The sequence below is a fragment of the Sinohyriopsis cumingii genome, chromosome 16 (genome assembly GCF_028554795.1).
Source record: "Sinohyriopsis cumingii isolate HCF-2022 chromosome 16, ASM2855479v2, whole genome shotgun sequence".
Taxonomy (NCBI): domain Eukaryota; kingdom Metazoa; phylum Mollusca; class Bivalvia; order Unionida; family Unionidae; genus Sinohyriopsis; species Sinohyriopsis cumingii.
The window spans coordinates 13,108,368-13,124,990 of NC_142976.1; the positions used below are offsets into that span (position 1 = coordinate 13,108,368).

Sequence of the window (16,623 nt, forward strand, 5' to 3'; positions counted from 1 at the left end):
ATGACTGAGTCTAGACTATTTGTATTAATGTGTCCATTATAGTGGAATGACATGACTGAGTTTAGACTGTCTGTAGTATTGTGTCCATTATAGTGGAATGACATGACTGAGTCTAGACTGTCTGTAGTAATGTGTCCATTATAGTGGAATGACATGACTGAGTCTAGACTGTCTGTAGTATTGTGTCCATTATAGTGGAATGACATGACTGAGTCTAGACTGTCTGTAGTATTGTGTCCATTATAGTGGAATGACATGACTGAGTCTAGACTGTCTGTATTAATGTGTCCATTATAGTGGAATGACATGACTGAGTCTAGACTGTCTGTAGTAATGTGTCCATTATAGTGGAATGACATGACTGAGTCTAGACTGTCTGTAGTATTGTGTCCATTATAGTGGAATGACATGACTGAGTCTAGACTGTCTGTAGTAATGTGTCCATTATAGTGGAATGACATGACTGAGTCTAGACTGTCTGTAGTATTGTGTCCATTATAGTGGAATGACATGACTGAGTCTAGACTGTCTGTAGTATTGTGTCCATTATAGTGGAATGACATGACTGAGTCTAGACTGTCTGTAGTATTGTGTCCATTATAGTGGAATGACATGACTGAGTCTAGACTGTCTGTAGTAATGTGTCCATTATAGTGGAATGACATGACTGAGTCTAGACTGTCTGTAGTAATGTATCCATTTTAGTGGAATGACATGACTGAGTCTAGACTGTCTGTAGTATTGTGTCCATTATAGTGGAATGACATGACTGAGTCTAGACTGTCTGTAGTAATGTGTCCATTATAGTGGAATGACATGACTGAGTCTAGACTGTCTGTAGTATTGTGTCCATTATAGTGGAATGACATGACTGAGTCTAGACTGTCTGTAGTTAGGGTGCATTATAAAGCACTGAAAGATTGGTCTGTATTGTTTTAGTTATGTTTGCATTATAATGAAATCACATATTGGAGTCTAGGTTGTAGTTATGTTTGCATTATAATGAAATCACATATTGGAGTCTAGGTTGTAGTTATGTTTGCTTTATAATGAAATCACAGACTGGAGTCTAGGTTGTAGTTATGTTTGCATTATAATGAAATCACAGACTGGAGTCTAGGTTGTAGTTATGTTTGCATTATAATGAAATCACAGATTGGAGTCTAGGTTGTAGTTATGTTTGCATTATAATGAAATCACAGATTGGAATCTAGATTGTAGTTATGTTTGCATTATAATGAAATCACAGATTGGAATCTAGGTTGTAGTTATGTTTGCATTATAATGAAATCACAGATTGGAATCTAGGTTGTAGTTATGTTTGCATTATAATGAAATCACAGATTGGAATCTAGGTTGTAGTTATGTTTGCATTATAATGAAATCACAGATTGGAGTCTAGGTTGTAGTTATGTCTGCATTATAATGAAATCACAGATTGGAGTCTAGGTTGTAGTTATGTCTGCATTATAATGAAATCACAGATTGGAGTCTAGGTTGTAGTTATGTCTGCATTATAATGAAATCATGAAATCACAGATTGGAGTCTAGGTTGAAGTTATGTTTGCATTATAATGAAATCACAGATTGGAATCTAGGTTGTAGTTATGTTTGCATTATAATGAAATCACAGATTGGAATCTAGGTTGTAGTTATGTTTGCATTATAATGAAATCACAGATTGGAGTCTAGGTTGTAGTTATGTTTGCATTATAATGAAATCACAGACTGGAGTCTAGGTTGTAGTTATGTTTGCATTATAATGAAATCACAGACTGGAGTCTAGGTTGTAGTTATGTTTGCATTATAATGAAATCACAGACTGGAGTCTAGGTTGTAGTTATGTCTGCATTATAATGAAATCACAGACTGGAGTCTAGGTTGTAGTTATGTCTGCATTATAATGAAATCACAGATTGGACTCTTGGTTGTAGTTATGTTTGCATTATAATGAAATCACAGACTGGAGTCTAGGTTGTAGTTATGTTTGCATTATAATGAAATCACAGATTGGGGTCTAGGTTGTAGTTATGTTTGCATTATAATGAAATCACAGATTGGAGTCTAGGTTGTAGTTATGTTTGCATTATAATGAAATCACAGACTGGAGTCTAGATTGCAGTTATGTTTGCATTATAATGAAATCACAGACTGGAGTCTAGATTGCAGTTATGTTTGCATTATAATGAAATCACAGACTGGAGTCTAGGTTGCAGTTATGTTTGCATTATAATGAAATCACAGATTGGAGTCTAGGTTGTAGTTATGTTTGCATTATAATGAAATCAAAGATTGGAGTCTAGGTTGCAGTTATGTTTGCATTATAATGAAATCACAGATTGGAGCCTAGTTTGTAGTTATGTTTGCATTATAATGAAATCACAGATTGAAGTCTTGGCTGTGTGTAGTTGGGGTGCATTAGAGGCTATTTGTACTTGGGTGTCCATTATAAAGCAATGGAAGATCTGAGTCAAAAGAGATTTAGTGTTGGGTGTATTTTTCTTCAGATTAAACTGTTTATATTCCTTGTTATTAAGCCATTCTGTATACCGCTGCTCTTGTTATAACGTGATATTTTCATGGATGCTATTAAATTACTCAGCATTTTTATATGATTGCTACTAATTTCTTTAAATGTATTTCATAATAGCTTTCTTTAATTTTCTTTCTTGGCTCAGCAGAAACAATTATCGTATGTTTTCATAAGACTAAATAATCTATTTTGTGTTTAAATGCAGTATCAAGACAGCTTTGTTGAAGCATGATCCCCATTGAAAGGCATCCTCGCTTATAACACTAGTCACTTTTACGGCGAAATGTGAATATAATGGTGCTAATTTAGAATGATTTAAAAAATGCAGTCAAATTTCTGAGTGTCAGTATTTTTTAAATATAGTGCTATAATGAACCTCTTAGCACACACATATTTAAAATTAAAGTTAATCCTGGAGATTGGGGATAAAACCAGAAGATTGTGTCAAAGAAACAAAACTGACACTGTTAACCATTAATTATTTGTACTAAGTCTGTCAGAAGGTAAATATGGAGGTCTCTAGTTTAGATATTTTATCAAAAGTGATGCAATAGATTACTTCACTACAAGTTTTAAGACACAAAGCTGCTTTAAATAATTTGAAAAAAAAACCTATTTGTTTAACATAAGGCTAATATGATGTTTTCAGATATGTTGTAAGCAATAGATTACTTCACTACAAGTTTTAAGACACAAAGCTGCTTTAAATAATTTGAAAAAAAAACCTATTTGTTTAACATAAGGCTAATATGATGTTTTCAGATATGTTGTACTATCTCAGAGATTTGTGATTTCTCCTATTAAAATGATGAACTGGTTGTCTTCCCTATATGCATGCTAGAGTTAGATCATAGAACACAACTGCATCATATTCCATACTATCAGTATATATTAGGTTGTCAGATTTAGTCTCTTTAAAATTATGAAATATCGGTAGACCTGGGTTTATGCAGTTTGTCTCGACTAATCAGTAAAGAAACAACACAGGCATCGAACTTACGGCGCATTCTGCTGTGGCAGATCAGACTCGATGTTGTTTGTATCTGCATTCGAATTATAAGTACATAATGTACACACAAAAGAACCCCCAAAACAAACAAACAAAAAACAACAAAAAATAAATTTCTGAATAAGGATTTAACACTTCGTGAATATTCCATATAAATCAGATATTGTTCAGTGTGTGTGTGTGTGTGTGTTGCCATAAAAGAAACAATATACATACCACTCCTTTTTTAACGAATCCGAATGAATTTTATTATGTGAATCGGAGCGTGACAGTTTGGAATTCGAAGAGTCTACTCGTTGCCGTGGACTCTTCAAAAAATCCAAGATTTGTTGAGACTGAGCAGTCGACGATGTTGTGCACGCTATTTGTGTTCCTTTTGCCAGTAAATCTGGCTTTTGTGAGTCAATCTTTTGTGCAGCAATTGAATGCTGTGGACTGTAATTATCTACAAGTTCGGTTTCTACTTGTTTCTGCATGCTTTATAGTCCATCTTCAGTTTGAGAGAGAACTAAGCTGAATAAAGTATTCTGAAACCAACAGAAAAAGATCGAATCTACAATCTCCATAAGTTTGCAGTTAAACTCCATGATAGTAATTTTCAATGAGGGGCACTGTGCAAATAAAGAATCCATGAATTGGTCTTACTAGATTTCAAATAATCTTATTTAATATTTTTCATATTTGTTGCCGTCAACAAAGGACAATACAACAGTTCAACCAATCACAAATAAAATATAACCTAGAACAAGAGTTGACGAAACTTAATCCCCATTTCACCATTGTAATAGATAATAAACTCCTGTAAACTAATCGGACTAGCTTGTCTTAAATCTGCTACCAGTCTGCTAACTGTCCTTATTAACAAACAAAAGCATTTTGCATCGGTTCAACGAGATCTTATCCATGCATGCTCTAAGCAGGTGAATCATTTCAAAACCAATTTCAATTTATTTAAAGAGCATTCTCAGTGGAGAAAATAGAAATAAACAAAGGAGGACCTATCTCTAGGAGAGAAATCAATAAAGAAAGGAATATGTATTCAGGGAGAAAGTTTGATCCCAAATTTGGAATTAATATTGATATCACTTTGTTTAGACTTTGTCAAGCTCAGCAGGGTCTCCTTTTCTGGTTGATTGTTCGCTAAACACATTGTACAAAATAATTATATCATATGTCATTTCGAAGATGCGGGTGTGCACTTTATGAATTGTACACCTAAAACGTTGCATTAACTTAATGAATTGTACACGTAAAAAGCTTCATTCACTTTATCTCATGAAAAATAGTTTAGAACAAGAATCGGCCCCGCAGCAGGCTTGCAAGATATGACCCAGGTATAGTGCCCGCTGGGTCCAGAGTCCAATATTAGCATGCCACTTCATTGTCAAGTTATTGCCCCCTGTCTATTTCTATAGATAAATCTACGCGTTAGAATTACCCATCATAAATAAGTACATTTAAAAATAATGTTAATTGACACACAGACAGAACACGGGACTAGCTATCAAATAGTATACATTCTTGTCTCTGGGGTGCAAATATTTTTGTTCAGTATATATAGACTTGCAGTTTTCTCTACGTACAGCAGGTAAACCGTGTTTTAATATCTTACAAATATCATATTTTTTCTGATGTATACTAAACTGGCTGGGATAGAAATATTTTTCACAAAGAGTATAATGCTACCAAAATAACTGTAAGTGCTAAAGATTTGCAACAAAAAAAAAAAAAGAAAAAAAAGAAAAGAAAGAAGCAAAAGAGAGCATTCTTAAAGTTAATGTTATATCTTATCATATTTAGCATATTTAGTTGCCATAACTAGTTTAGGTATAACTTTAAATGAAATACTGTAATAAAATCACTCACGATAATCTGCCATCAAAGCATGGGTACGTTCTGGAACCGAGGAAGGGTAAACATGACGATAAAAAAAGGTCCGTGTTCATTTTATTTTTGCTTCTTATTCCATTCAATTCTTCTGCCATAATGTGTTGATTCTAATCAACTACACAGACAAGGTAGATTATACATGCAGATTACGGCAAGTATTCTGAGTCAAAGTGAAATAATAACAGGTTGGAACTGTTCTTCACTTAAAATGAACCATCATCGTCATCATTTGCCTGCGTAAAATTTAACAGTATAATTTAAAGATGCTCTCTCTCTCTCTCTCTCGTAAAAGTCAAAATGCAGGCAATGAATCGGTGTGCAAAGGTTTCACATTTTATAAACTATTAATGTGATCATCTTCTTGCGATTGAGAACTTCAGGGAAAGCAATAAATTCAAGTAACATTATCATTATATTCAATACATTTTGAGAAAATTTAGTTTTCGTAATTATTTAAGTCACGGAAGTCTTTTTCTGTATGTCTAAATTTTGTTTGGTTGAAAGATGGTGTTACTGCAGATAATCATGCTGCATTTTTAAAGTTTGAAATTTTTGCAGTTTAACAGTAGCTTTAGAACACGATAGGTCAACACACGGCAGTCTGCATATGGATGACGAGGGCCACCGACACAGCGAAACTGCTGCGAAAGCTACTGGCAAGCTTTCTCGCATACCCACATTGGTCTAGCCATTTTCAAACCCACAAAGAGGTGAGACGACAGATCATTGGTCTAGCCAAGAATCAAACCCACAAAGAGGTGAGACGATAGATAAATGTTGTTTGCAGCTTGACTCAACTTTTAATCGATAAGTGTTTCTTAAAGTTATTTAATTTTAACTACCCGTGAAAGTTTATATGGGTTTAATTTGTTGTTGTTGTTGTTCTAGGGTTTAACGCTCTTTTTCAGCACAAGATAGGCGGCCAGTATAACTGGTGGAGGAAGAACCCTGGAAAACCCAGGGAAGAACCACCGACCCAAGAAAAGCTACTGGCAGGCTTTCCCACGTACCCACGCTAGCTGAGCCTTGGACTCGAACCCACGCAGACAGAGGTGAGATGGCAGTGATCCGGAACGGTGAGCGCTAAAGTCTGTATGTAAAATATAACTGCACTAACGTGAACGTCAAATAAATTGCACAGAATACTGGACTGTATGTCAGAGAATTATAGTACTCAGTCAATTTAAACGAAAGTTTCACTGCTTCTGTAAACCAACCACCAGTCGTCAAAAAAATTCCTAATGCACAAATCTACTAACAATATCAATTTATGTTTCACCATAATAAATCTTACGTTATTCGCGACTCAACAATCTTTCAAACTTTTTATATATACAAAAATATGACCTTCGTCTTTGATGTATTTATTATTAACTTCCATTTCAAACAATAGTCCGTGCATCTGCTCTATATTGTAAACCATCACAACTTCTTGACAAAATCAAATAGTCAGCATGCACTATTAAGAACGCCTTCATACTAATGCGAACGCATCTCCATTTATGGGGACCGGGGTGGCCAAGTGGTCATAGACCCCGGGTAGCTTAGTCGTCTGAAGTACCTTTAACGATCACTGCCATCTCAACTCTGTCCTCAAGGTTCGAGTCAAAGGCTCGGCCAGTGTGAATCTGTGAGAAAGCTTGCCAGTAGCTTCCCGTGAGTGGTGGCTCTTACCGTGCTTTTCCCGGGTACTTCCTCCACCGTTATTCTAGCCGCCATGTATAGCCAGCCTATCGTGTGCTAAAATAAAAGGGTGTTAAACGCACAAAAGCATAATCTCCGGGTATAATTACCAAGCGTTCCGCGTAAGCCGGCCCTTCTCTTGAGTTTATGTGTTGATGCACACATACACAAGTGCACATACGCATGCACACTTGCAAAAATGTAAATACAACTTGAACAATGTTTATAACGACACCGCCGCCACTGGAAGAGTGAAACATGCTCCTCACGTTAGACAATAAGGATTCACTCTTAATTCCAACACAATTATAAAAGTACGTTTGTAACCTTACACGTGACTTCAATTTACAGTAAATAAGATTGTCACCATACCACAGAAAAACAAGACTGTCTTATTTATAATATTTTTACGGCCACTTTTTGTCATGTCATAACAGAGATAATGTTACACTCCACTGATTTTCTGTAAACCAATAAAAAGTTGCAGATTGATCGCTATAAATAAGGTAACTGAAGTACACGTTTTACATTAGTTGAATATTATATAGCGTCACGTGCTCTTTCTCTCTATCTTTATATATATATATATATATATATATATATATATATATATATATATATATATATATATATATATAACTGTTAGAAGTTTTACTGGGTTAATCCTGGCTATTTGATCTGGCCTAAAAGCAGGCATTCTTATCTGGTAAAAAGTTCAAGAGTTGTTTCGCAACACTTTAGCCAATAAATCAATGTAAAGCTTCAAGGGGTGACTAGTATGTCAGTTAACACGGTTTTTACAGGTATGTGTGGTACTGACAAGAATGTAAGCATATGATGTATATGACACACAAGCTTGTAGCTAGGTGGAAGAGTTAAAGACAAGTAAGTTCATTAATACAATCGTGGTGCGAAATATTAGAAAGACTGTATCCCTCGTATAAAGAGTAAGCTAATACAATATGGAATAGTTGTTTTGCCTCCGACTTATTGGGATTCGAAAGTCTCCAGCTTGGAGTGGGAAGAATTGTAACTGAACTTGCCTCTATTGTTTCTGCAAACAAGATTCACATAGAAACTGGTTGGTTCTCATTATCGGAGAAAAAATTCCCATAAACTCTGTACCTTTCAAAAAACGTGTTATGGTTCATTTCCCCCTTACCTACAAGATCTATAACCTTCTTTAGTCGGACACTTTCATTTACTAAATATAAATTATTTTCAACAAATACGTGCTGGACTAGAATAGGAGAGAGAGAGAGAGAGAGAGAGATGTTGCAGAATCAGAATCAGAATACATACTTCTGGATCAATATTAGAAAAACAGACATAACTTTAAGTGATCCTGTCGATGTTCGATCAGTAGGTATACCCTCAGAAGTTTTGGACTATAAAAGAGCATTTACTGAAGTACAGAATGAAATGCTACACGTGTGTAAATGAACTCTAGTTATAGTTTTCTCGTTGGTGACTTTAATGTCAAGCTGAAAAATTTCTAACGGAAGGTTGGTTGTAAACATGAAATTGGAAAATGCACATCCGGTGATAAGAGTTTAATTGATTATCAACTTTAAGTGGTTTCCAATTGTTACAAAACTTGAAGTGCTTAATTTTAATCCTTTGTTACCAGACTTTCACTGCGCTTTAGTTGAATAAATCAGATACACGTACCTGATGATTATATCACAGAAAATAGAACCATAAGATTGTGGGATTCGAACCATAAGATTGTGGGATTCGAGGTGGAAAAAATCCTAATGTATATAAATGTTAAAAATCGACGATGTAACTAGACTCATCAACGATATAGCAACATTTATATTAGTTTAGCTGAATGACACAAAGGTGAAAGTTCTGCAAATGTATGTGAGAAAAAGATTGACTCTAAGCCATGATTTTGCAATGAGTGTAGGAAAACCAGAAAACATTGTCACTTTTATAGGAGGGTTTACAAAATTAGAAAAAATGCAGCTAGCAAAGTTAATACGCTTCCAAGCAGTAGACAGTATAAGAAAAGGCTCGCAACATGTTACTCTCCTTATTAAAAAAAAATAATTGCAAAGGAAAATACGCACATTGCAAACAAAAAATACGAAGAGATACTGGAATACGACAAATATTATCGGAAAGAAAAGACATTTTTAAAATGTGTCATCGCACGAATGTTTTGAATATTTTAAAGAAATAAGTTCAGTGACCACAGACAGTGACAACCAAGTAATCCCAGAAACGGTACAAGTGGCTGATGTTGCAGACAACCCTTGTCTGAGTGACCCAATTACAGCTGAAGAAATATTTAAAAAAAACTGAGTAATCTAAATACTAATCAAACAAGTTCAATTGATAATATGTTAAATGAATATGCAAAAAGCTTAATTGCTGAAATGTTAAATGTACATATAAAACCCTTTAACATAATCTTAAATACTGGCATCGTACCAGATGGTTGGACTACAAGTGTTTTTTATTTGGCAATTTATAAACAGAAAGGTGATAAAACCGATACCTCAAGATATAGTCCTATTACTTTAGTTAAATCTTTTGGTCAAGTTTTACCGCTATATTAAATTTAAGATTCTCTAAATTCCTTGACGATAATAAATTACCATCTGAAACTCAAGCAGGAATGGCTGTTCTATTCTATAATAGACAATATCTTTCTTTGTACAGCATTTTCTAAAACTTATTAGACATTGCAAGCAGAAACTTTATTGTACTTTTAATGCTTTCAAAAGTGCCTTTGATGATGTATAGGGAGTTGGATTACGGCAAAAATTGTAAGAGGAAAATGTTTTAATGTTATATTAGGTATTGATAATGATATCAAATCATATGTCCGTGTAAATATCAAATCATGTGTCTGTGTAAATATCAAATCATGTGTCTGTGTAAATATCAAATCATATGTATGTGTAAATATCAAATCATGTGTCTGTGTAAATATCAAACAATGTGTCTGTGTAAATATCAATTCATATGTCTGTGTAAATATCAATGTATGTGTCTGTGTAAATATCAATTCATGTATCTGTGTAAATATCAATTCATGTGTCTGTGTAAATATCAAATCATGCGTCTGTTTAAATATCAAATCATATGTCTGTGTAAATATCATTTCATGCATCTGTTTAAATATCAAACCATATGTCTGTGTAAATATCAAATCATGTGTCTGTTTAAATATCAAATCATATGTCTGTGTAAATATCAAATCATGTATCTGTTTAAATGATGAATTTCCCAGCTTTTGTTTTCTCGTGTGAAATAGGTGTAAGACAAGGGAAAATTGGATCGCCATTATTGTTCTCCTTATTCTTAATTGACCTAGAATCATTTTACTAGTAAATGGGTATAGAGTGTGCGCTGTATCCTCAAAATGTACTGGTTTTGAAATTATGGTAAATGTTAAATTGCCTCTATAGGCTGATGAAATTATACTTGTCGCAGGTAATCCTGCTGACAGGCTATATACTTTTGTTAGGTTTAGTAGATATTGCAATAACTGGAAACTTACAATCAATACAGAGAAAACAAAAAATTATTGTATTTGGTTAAATAAAGATCGTACATATAAATTTAAAATAAAATGTCTATGCTGATGTTGTTGATGAATACAAATATTTAGGCTTTATATTTCACAAGAATGGAAAGTTCACCAATAGTCTAAAGCATGTAGTATCTACAGCTAATTAAGGTATGCCGCTACTTAAAAACCGTTTACACAATTTAGATTTGCATATTGATTGTCAGTTGAAACTTCGAATTTACCGATTTTAATATATACTTGTGAAATTTGTGGATTTTGTAAGATCTGATAAAATTTTTTTTTTTTAAAAACAATTATTTTTTTCTTCGAAGTATATTCAATGTAAAATATTTGGCCCTCTGTATCTGGTATATGGCGAATTCGGTCGGTTTGCCATAAACTGTTAACGTTAAAGGTCACATGCTAAATTAGCGTTCTGATTGTGCATTAAGGACTCGCGGTACTACTGTTACTATCACAGTAAACCTATGGAAACACCATATTGTAAAGCTTTTGTCACTTTAAATTGGTATCTTTGGTGCAAGCTTCTGTATGGAGAAAACCACGCGAACCGTGATCTACTTGTGTTTTAAAAATGTGCTTTGAATTCAGCACCTAAATAATCAGGTGCATAGTTTCAGTAACGAGTGTTCCAAAGACTGTAAAAGGACTGAAATTCCATCAATAAAACGCTGTCACTCTTTTCTTTAGTTACAAATAGGATCCAATTTTCCCATTTGGGATCATGATCAACGCAAACACAGGTTTCATGGCACATTATATACCTGGGATCATGGTCAAAGCAAACACAGGTTCCATGGCACATTATATACCTGGGATCATGGTCAACGCAAACACAGGTTTCATGGCACGTTATATACCTGGGATCATGATCAACGCAAACACAGGTTCCATGGCACATTATATACCTGGGATCATGGTCAACGCATACACAGGTTTCATGGCACATTATATACCTGGGATCATGGTCAACGCAAACACAAGTTTCATCTCATCTACATATCGTTGTCTAGGTTACTCACCTAAACAATGTATTATATAAAAAAAAACTACATTCACCGAGATTTGACATTACAAGTTGTACCTATTTATTTGAATATATGCTGCATTTGAATAATGAATATATGCTGTTACTAGTTCTGTGTATTCCTTCTATGGACAAATACGGTATTTTAATGCTGAATATATATGATGTTGCTAGTTCCGTGTATTCTTTCTATGGACAAATACGGTATTTTAATGCTGAATATATGCTGTTGCTAGTTCCGTGCATTTTTTCTATGGATAAATACGGTATTTTAATGCTGAATATATGACGTTGCCAGTTCTGTGCATTTTTTCTATGGACAAATACGGTATTTTAATACTGAATATATGATGTTGCTAGTTCTGTGTATTCTTTCTATGGACAAATACGGTATTTTAATGCTGAATATATGCTGTTGCTAGTTCCGTGTATTCTTTCTATGGACAAATACGGTATTTTAATGCTGAATATATGATGTTGCTAGTTCCGTGCATTCTTTCTATGGACAAATACGGTATTTTAATACTGAATATATGATGTTGCTAGTTCTGTGCATTCTTTCTATGGACAAATACGGTATTTTAATACTGAATATATGATGTTGCTAGTTCTGTGCATTCTTTCTATGGACAAATACGGTATTTAATACTGAATATATGATGTTGCTAGTTCTGTGCATTTTTTCTATGGACAAATACGGTATTTTAATGCTGAATATATGCTGTTGCTAGTTCTGTGTATTCTTTCTATGGCCAAAATACGTCATTTGAATACTGAATATAATAAAAAGTTAGCTGAATTAAGAGATCAACCAGCTTCAGCGACCTCGGTTGTTTCATTCCCATCTATGGTTTCTTAAAACAGGTGTTTTGTATTAGAGTAAATATGGTATGAATTAATAATTGTTGGGTTTCTAATAACAGGATGATCTCTTAAAACAGGTTACTACAAGTTTCACTGGTTTTTTTTTTGTTTTCATTTCAGTTTGAAATCAAGATTAGATAATAAAGAAATTTGATTACACACATATAATCAGTCTAGCAAGAACCAAACCTCTTACCTGTCTTCAGCCTTTTTATCCAATAGAACTTTCTTTGCCAAAGCAGCAAAGCTGAGCTTGTTCATCTTATTTCCAACATGACACTGCTTCGGATCTGGTACCTCTGTCTTTATTTCCATATCGCACATATATGTAGATACGAGATCACACGTGTTTAAGATGATATATATATATATATCCAATATTTTTCACATCAGTCGCGTAATATTATCTGTCGGGGCGCTAACAGCCCCTTATCTGTATTCAGATCAGCGGTAATATGGGGCAAGGAACTGCTACTTGACAAATGGCCTGTAAATATATCCTGGATAAAATTGTTCAATATCACTATTGTGGACAGGAGTTACCCGTTCTTATTGTCATTTTATGTCTTAATCCCCTCAAATGTCCAATGTTCAAAGCCATGGATGCAGTATCCAACGTTCACAAAATCATACCTCTTAGATATCATTTTTCCATAGAGGCTTAAACTGTCAAGTCAGAATTCATTAACTGTCGTCCCTTTTATCCTGATTTCTAGAAACGATCAACACAAGCTGATATAAACTTCTAATCACTCAAAATAACGATCAGCTGCTAAATTCACAATTTCAATCTTAGTACATATTATTTTACAGAGTGGAAGGTGAATTTAAAATTAAATAATGCGCAAGACGTAGATCGAATGTGCATACATACATTATAATTTAGAATGATCCGTCTATTTGCCTTAAATGTTCACTCTTAATGATTACCATTTTAAACACTCTAGCCGTAAACTTTGTCAACAAATACCGTATTGTAAGCAATGAAAGGTTTCACAATGCTTTTAACATAGTCTGAGTGTAATTGGAAGCTAACGTAAATTATTTACAGTACTATATTTATCTGCACACGATATTCATTTTACCGGCATTACGAGTGTATTTTATTGATGAAATAATAGACTTATGGTCAGTTTAAAGACATATTAAATACCTATCTTTATACTTCAAAAATGCATGGAACTTTAATGTACTATTTCATGTAAGTATTTTGATGAACAAATCCGTGCTTAAGAGCTATATGGGACATTAGAACACTGCGTGGACACCGTTTCTTAGACAGGCGTAAGTTCTTCTAAGGAACTGCATTCTGGGTATGACATCATAATTCTCTCTGGTCAAGGTCAAATTTATTGGGCTATAAAGCTGTTTCAACCATCATTGTTATGTTTAACTCAGAATGTATGAGAGTTGGAATTCATCCATAACTTCAACAAGAATCAACAAACCAATCAATACAATCCAGGATTATAGCGTCTAATGCTTTCATGAAAAGTTTTTGCTTGTTTCATTTTTTTTTTTAAATTTATTTATTTATTTATTTATTTATTTTTCGTCCAGGCAAATGATAATCAGACGCCAGCCTATATGCACTTTGATTTCCTGGAGCTACATATACCAAGTTCGCGACTCTACGATACATCCCTTCTTTAATTACAAAACAGTGGTAGATGCAAAAGGTTAAACTTAAATAACATCCATGCATCAGAGAACCGCTTCATGATGTAGATTATTTGTACCCAGGCAAAAATAGGTAATAACATGATCACATCGTGTTAGAAATCATTTGAAGGTGTTAAATTGATGAGAGTATACATTAAAGTATAACCTTTTGAGCCAATCATATTTGGCCGTTGACGTGTGTGCCCCGTAGTGCACGTTTTGAAAATGAGAGTTTTTATGCAATGTGCGTGTAGTGAATAAGACAATGTTTAATTCTTCCATGGAACAGGATTCTTAAAGTTGAATCGAGTTAATGGTAAGCAAAAAGTTACTTCTACCACTGTTCTGTAATTAAAGAAGGGACGTATCGTAGAGTCGCAAACATGGTACATGTAACTCTTTTCACCGGTTGTCGCCTGAGCGCGACGTTGTCTCCGCAGGCAAAATTCGCACGTTTCGGAGCCAGTAACTTCAGTTTGGTACAACGCAGAAAGGTCAATGATGGCTTGAATATAAAAATATCTCAGGAGTAAAACAAGCCATACAGTATGGTCGTGTGCCTTTAAAGACGGAAATAGACGAAGGAAATCGAGGGTCATGGATGGAACCAAGTATTTGGAAGCAATACACCTTCTCTCTTATATAGTATGATAGAGAGTGTCGTATGTCAGGACGGGCCATCGGAGTAATTTATAGTACTTTTGTTACTCTGTATGACTTTATCTTTCGGATTATTTTTTTTCCCTTCTCAACATTAAGCTCGCGTCGAGCACCCGCGTGACTAAATGTGACTAAGATCGACATTTCAAACGTAACGGAGATTATCTATTTACTACAAGCAGAGCTCGAGTTTTATAAGATTATCCATTAGATTATATGTGTTTATTAGCTAAGTATGTACTAGAAAAGCGTAACAAACATGCAGCCATCGTGACTTAATCCATACTTAAATAATTTTCCTGTTGTTCGCTTGACGACGCTCAGTTTTAATCCGTCTACCCTCGACGCACCTAATTTTCCTTCACTTGATCGATTGTATTTTGTCAAGTGAAGTGTGTACTAACGGGGGGGGGGGGGGGATCCAGAGATATCTTTGAGTATTGCTGGTAGTGGCGGGGTTGCGTAAACAAGTAGGAAGGGGTCTGTTTGACGGAACCATCAGTGGCTGATGCATTTTAATTAAACATTTCCAGGCATAATTTAACAATCTAGGAGTAAAAATGCAACGTCATGAAGACAATGTGGGTTAATTATTCAGACCCCATCGACCATTTCTGCGATTAAAAACAAATATACCGAGATGTGATCGGTAAGACTGACCTCGAAGTTACGAATGTGACGTAATATCTGCTACAAAATGAACTTGCTGATGAAATGCCTGAATGGCAGCCAACATCTTAAAGACAGTATGAACTTGCTGATGGAATGCCTGAAAGGCAGCCATCATCGTAAAGACAGATGAACTTGCTGATGGAATGCCTGAATGGCAGCCAACATCGTAAAGACAGTATGAACTTGCTGAAGGAATGCCTGAATGGCAGCCAACATCTTAAAGACAGTATAAACTTGCTGAAGGAATGCATGAATGGCAGCCAACATCTTATAGACAGTATGAACTTACTGAAGGAATGCCTGAATGGCAGCCAACATCTTAAAGACAGTATGAACATGCTGAAGGAATGCCTGAATGGCAGCCAACATCTTAAAGACAGTATGAATTTGCTGATGGAATGCCTGAATGGCAGCCAACATATTAAAGACAGCATGGCTTACACTTTGCATAATACGTATATCAATTTATACTGAGTATACAATATCATCCAGAGAATGTACTTAGCATGTGATACCATTTTCTTTCTTTTAATAAGATCAATTAACGTGATGATATACAAATCCCGCGGGCTACCTATGCCAGATCCGGTCTTGCTAACTTCGTAAGCGATGGCTGTGAGGGGACTGGGGTTGGTTTTCAATTCGAACGTAGATATATTTTCTTTTACCTCAATACATTTCTTCTTTTCGTTAATACGATGCATATAATAGGTTCTTTTTTTTTATAAACCAGAGCAAGACTGGGGATAAGATTTGGGAACTCACATCTACCTTCTGGGAAAAAGTTGAGTTACTTATCGTTTTGATTAAACGGGATCAATTTATTACACATTTAGAAATGTCGGTAAACATAGGAACTCTTACACAAGAATATTTTCGGTTGGTTACAAACTGCTTCAAATTATTTTGCCATGGATGTACCTCGTAGCTCTTCTTTTGCCTTAATGATATTTCGGAGCTCTAGCCTCAGCTACTTAATGTATATTATAAGAAACACTTCCACCAAGTCCGATCAAAACTGGCCCAGCCATTATAAACAAGAAGCTGAAAACAGGTTTTCTATACATTTACTAAGG

General features: G+C 34.7%; 1 protein-coding gene across 4 annotated transcripts in view; it reads right to left on the minus strand.

Annotated features, from left to right (window-relative positions):
* The window catches only part of LOC149779962 (uncharacterized), a 170,316-nt gene that overhangs the window by 76,997 nt on the left and 76,696 nt on the right, over window positions 1–16,623 (minus strand). The window contains exon 1 of one of the 4 annotated variants that reach the window (XM_089936674.1): window positions 12,750–13,560. The exons of the other annotated variants lie outside the window; for them this stretch is intronic. Within the exon in view, the coding sequence (XP_089792800.1) occupies window positions 12,750–12,877 (128 nt within the window). The 5' untranslated portion in view covers window positions 12,878–13,560. Of the gene's footprint in view, window positions 1–12,749; window positions 13,561–16,623 lie in introns of those variants that run through there. 4 annotated transcript variants of the gene reach the window in all.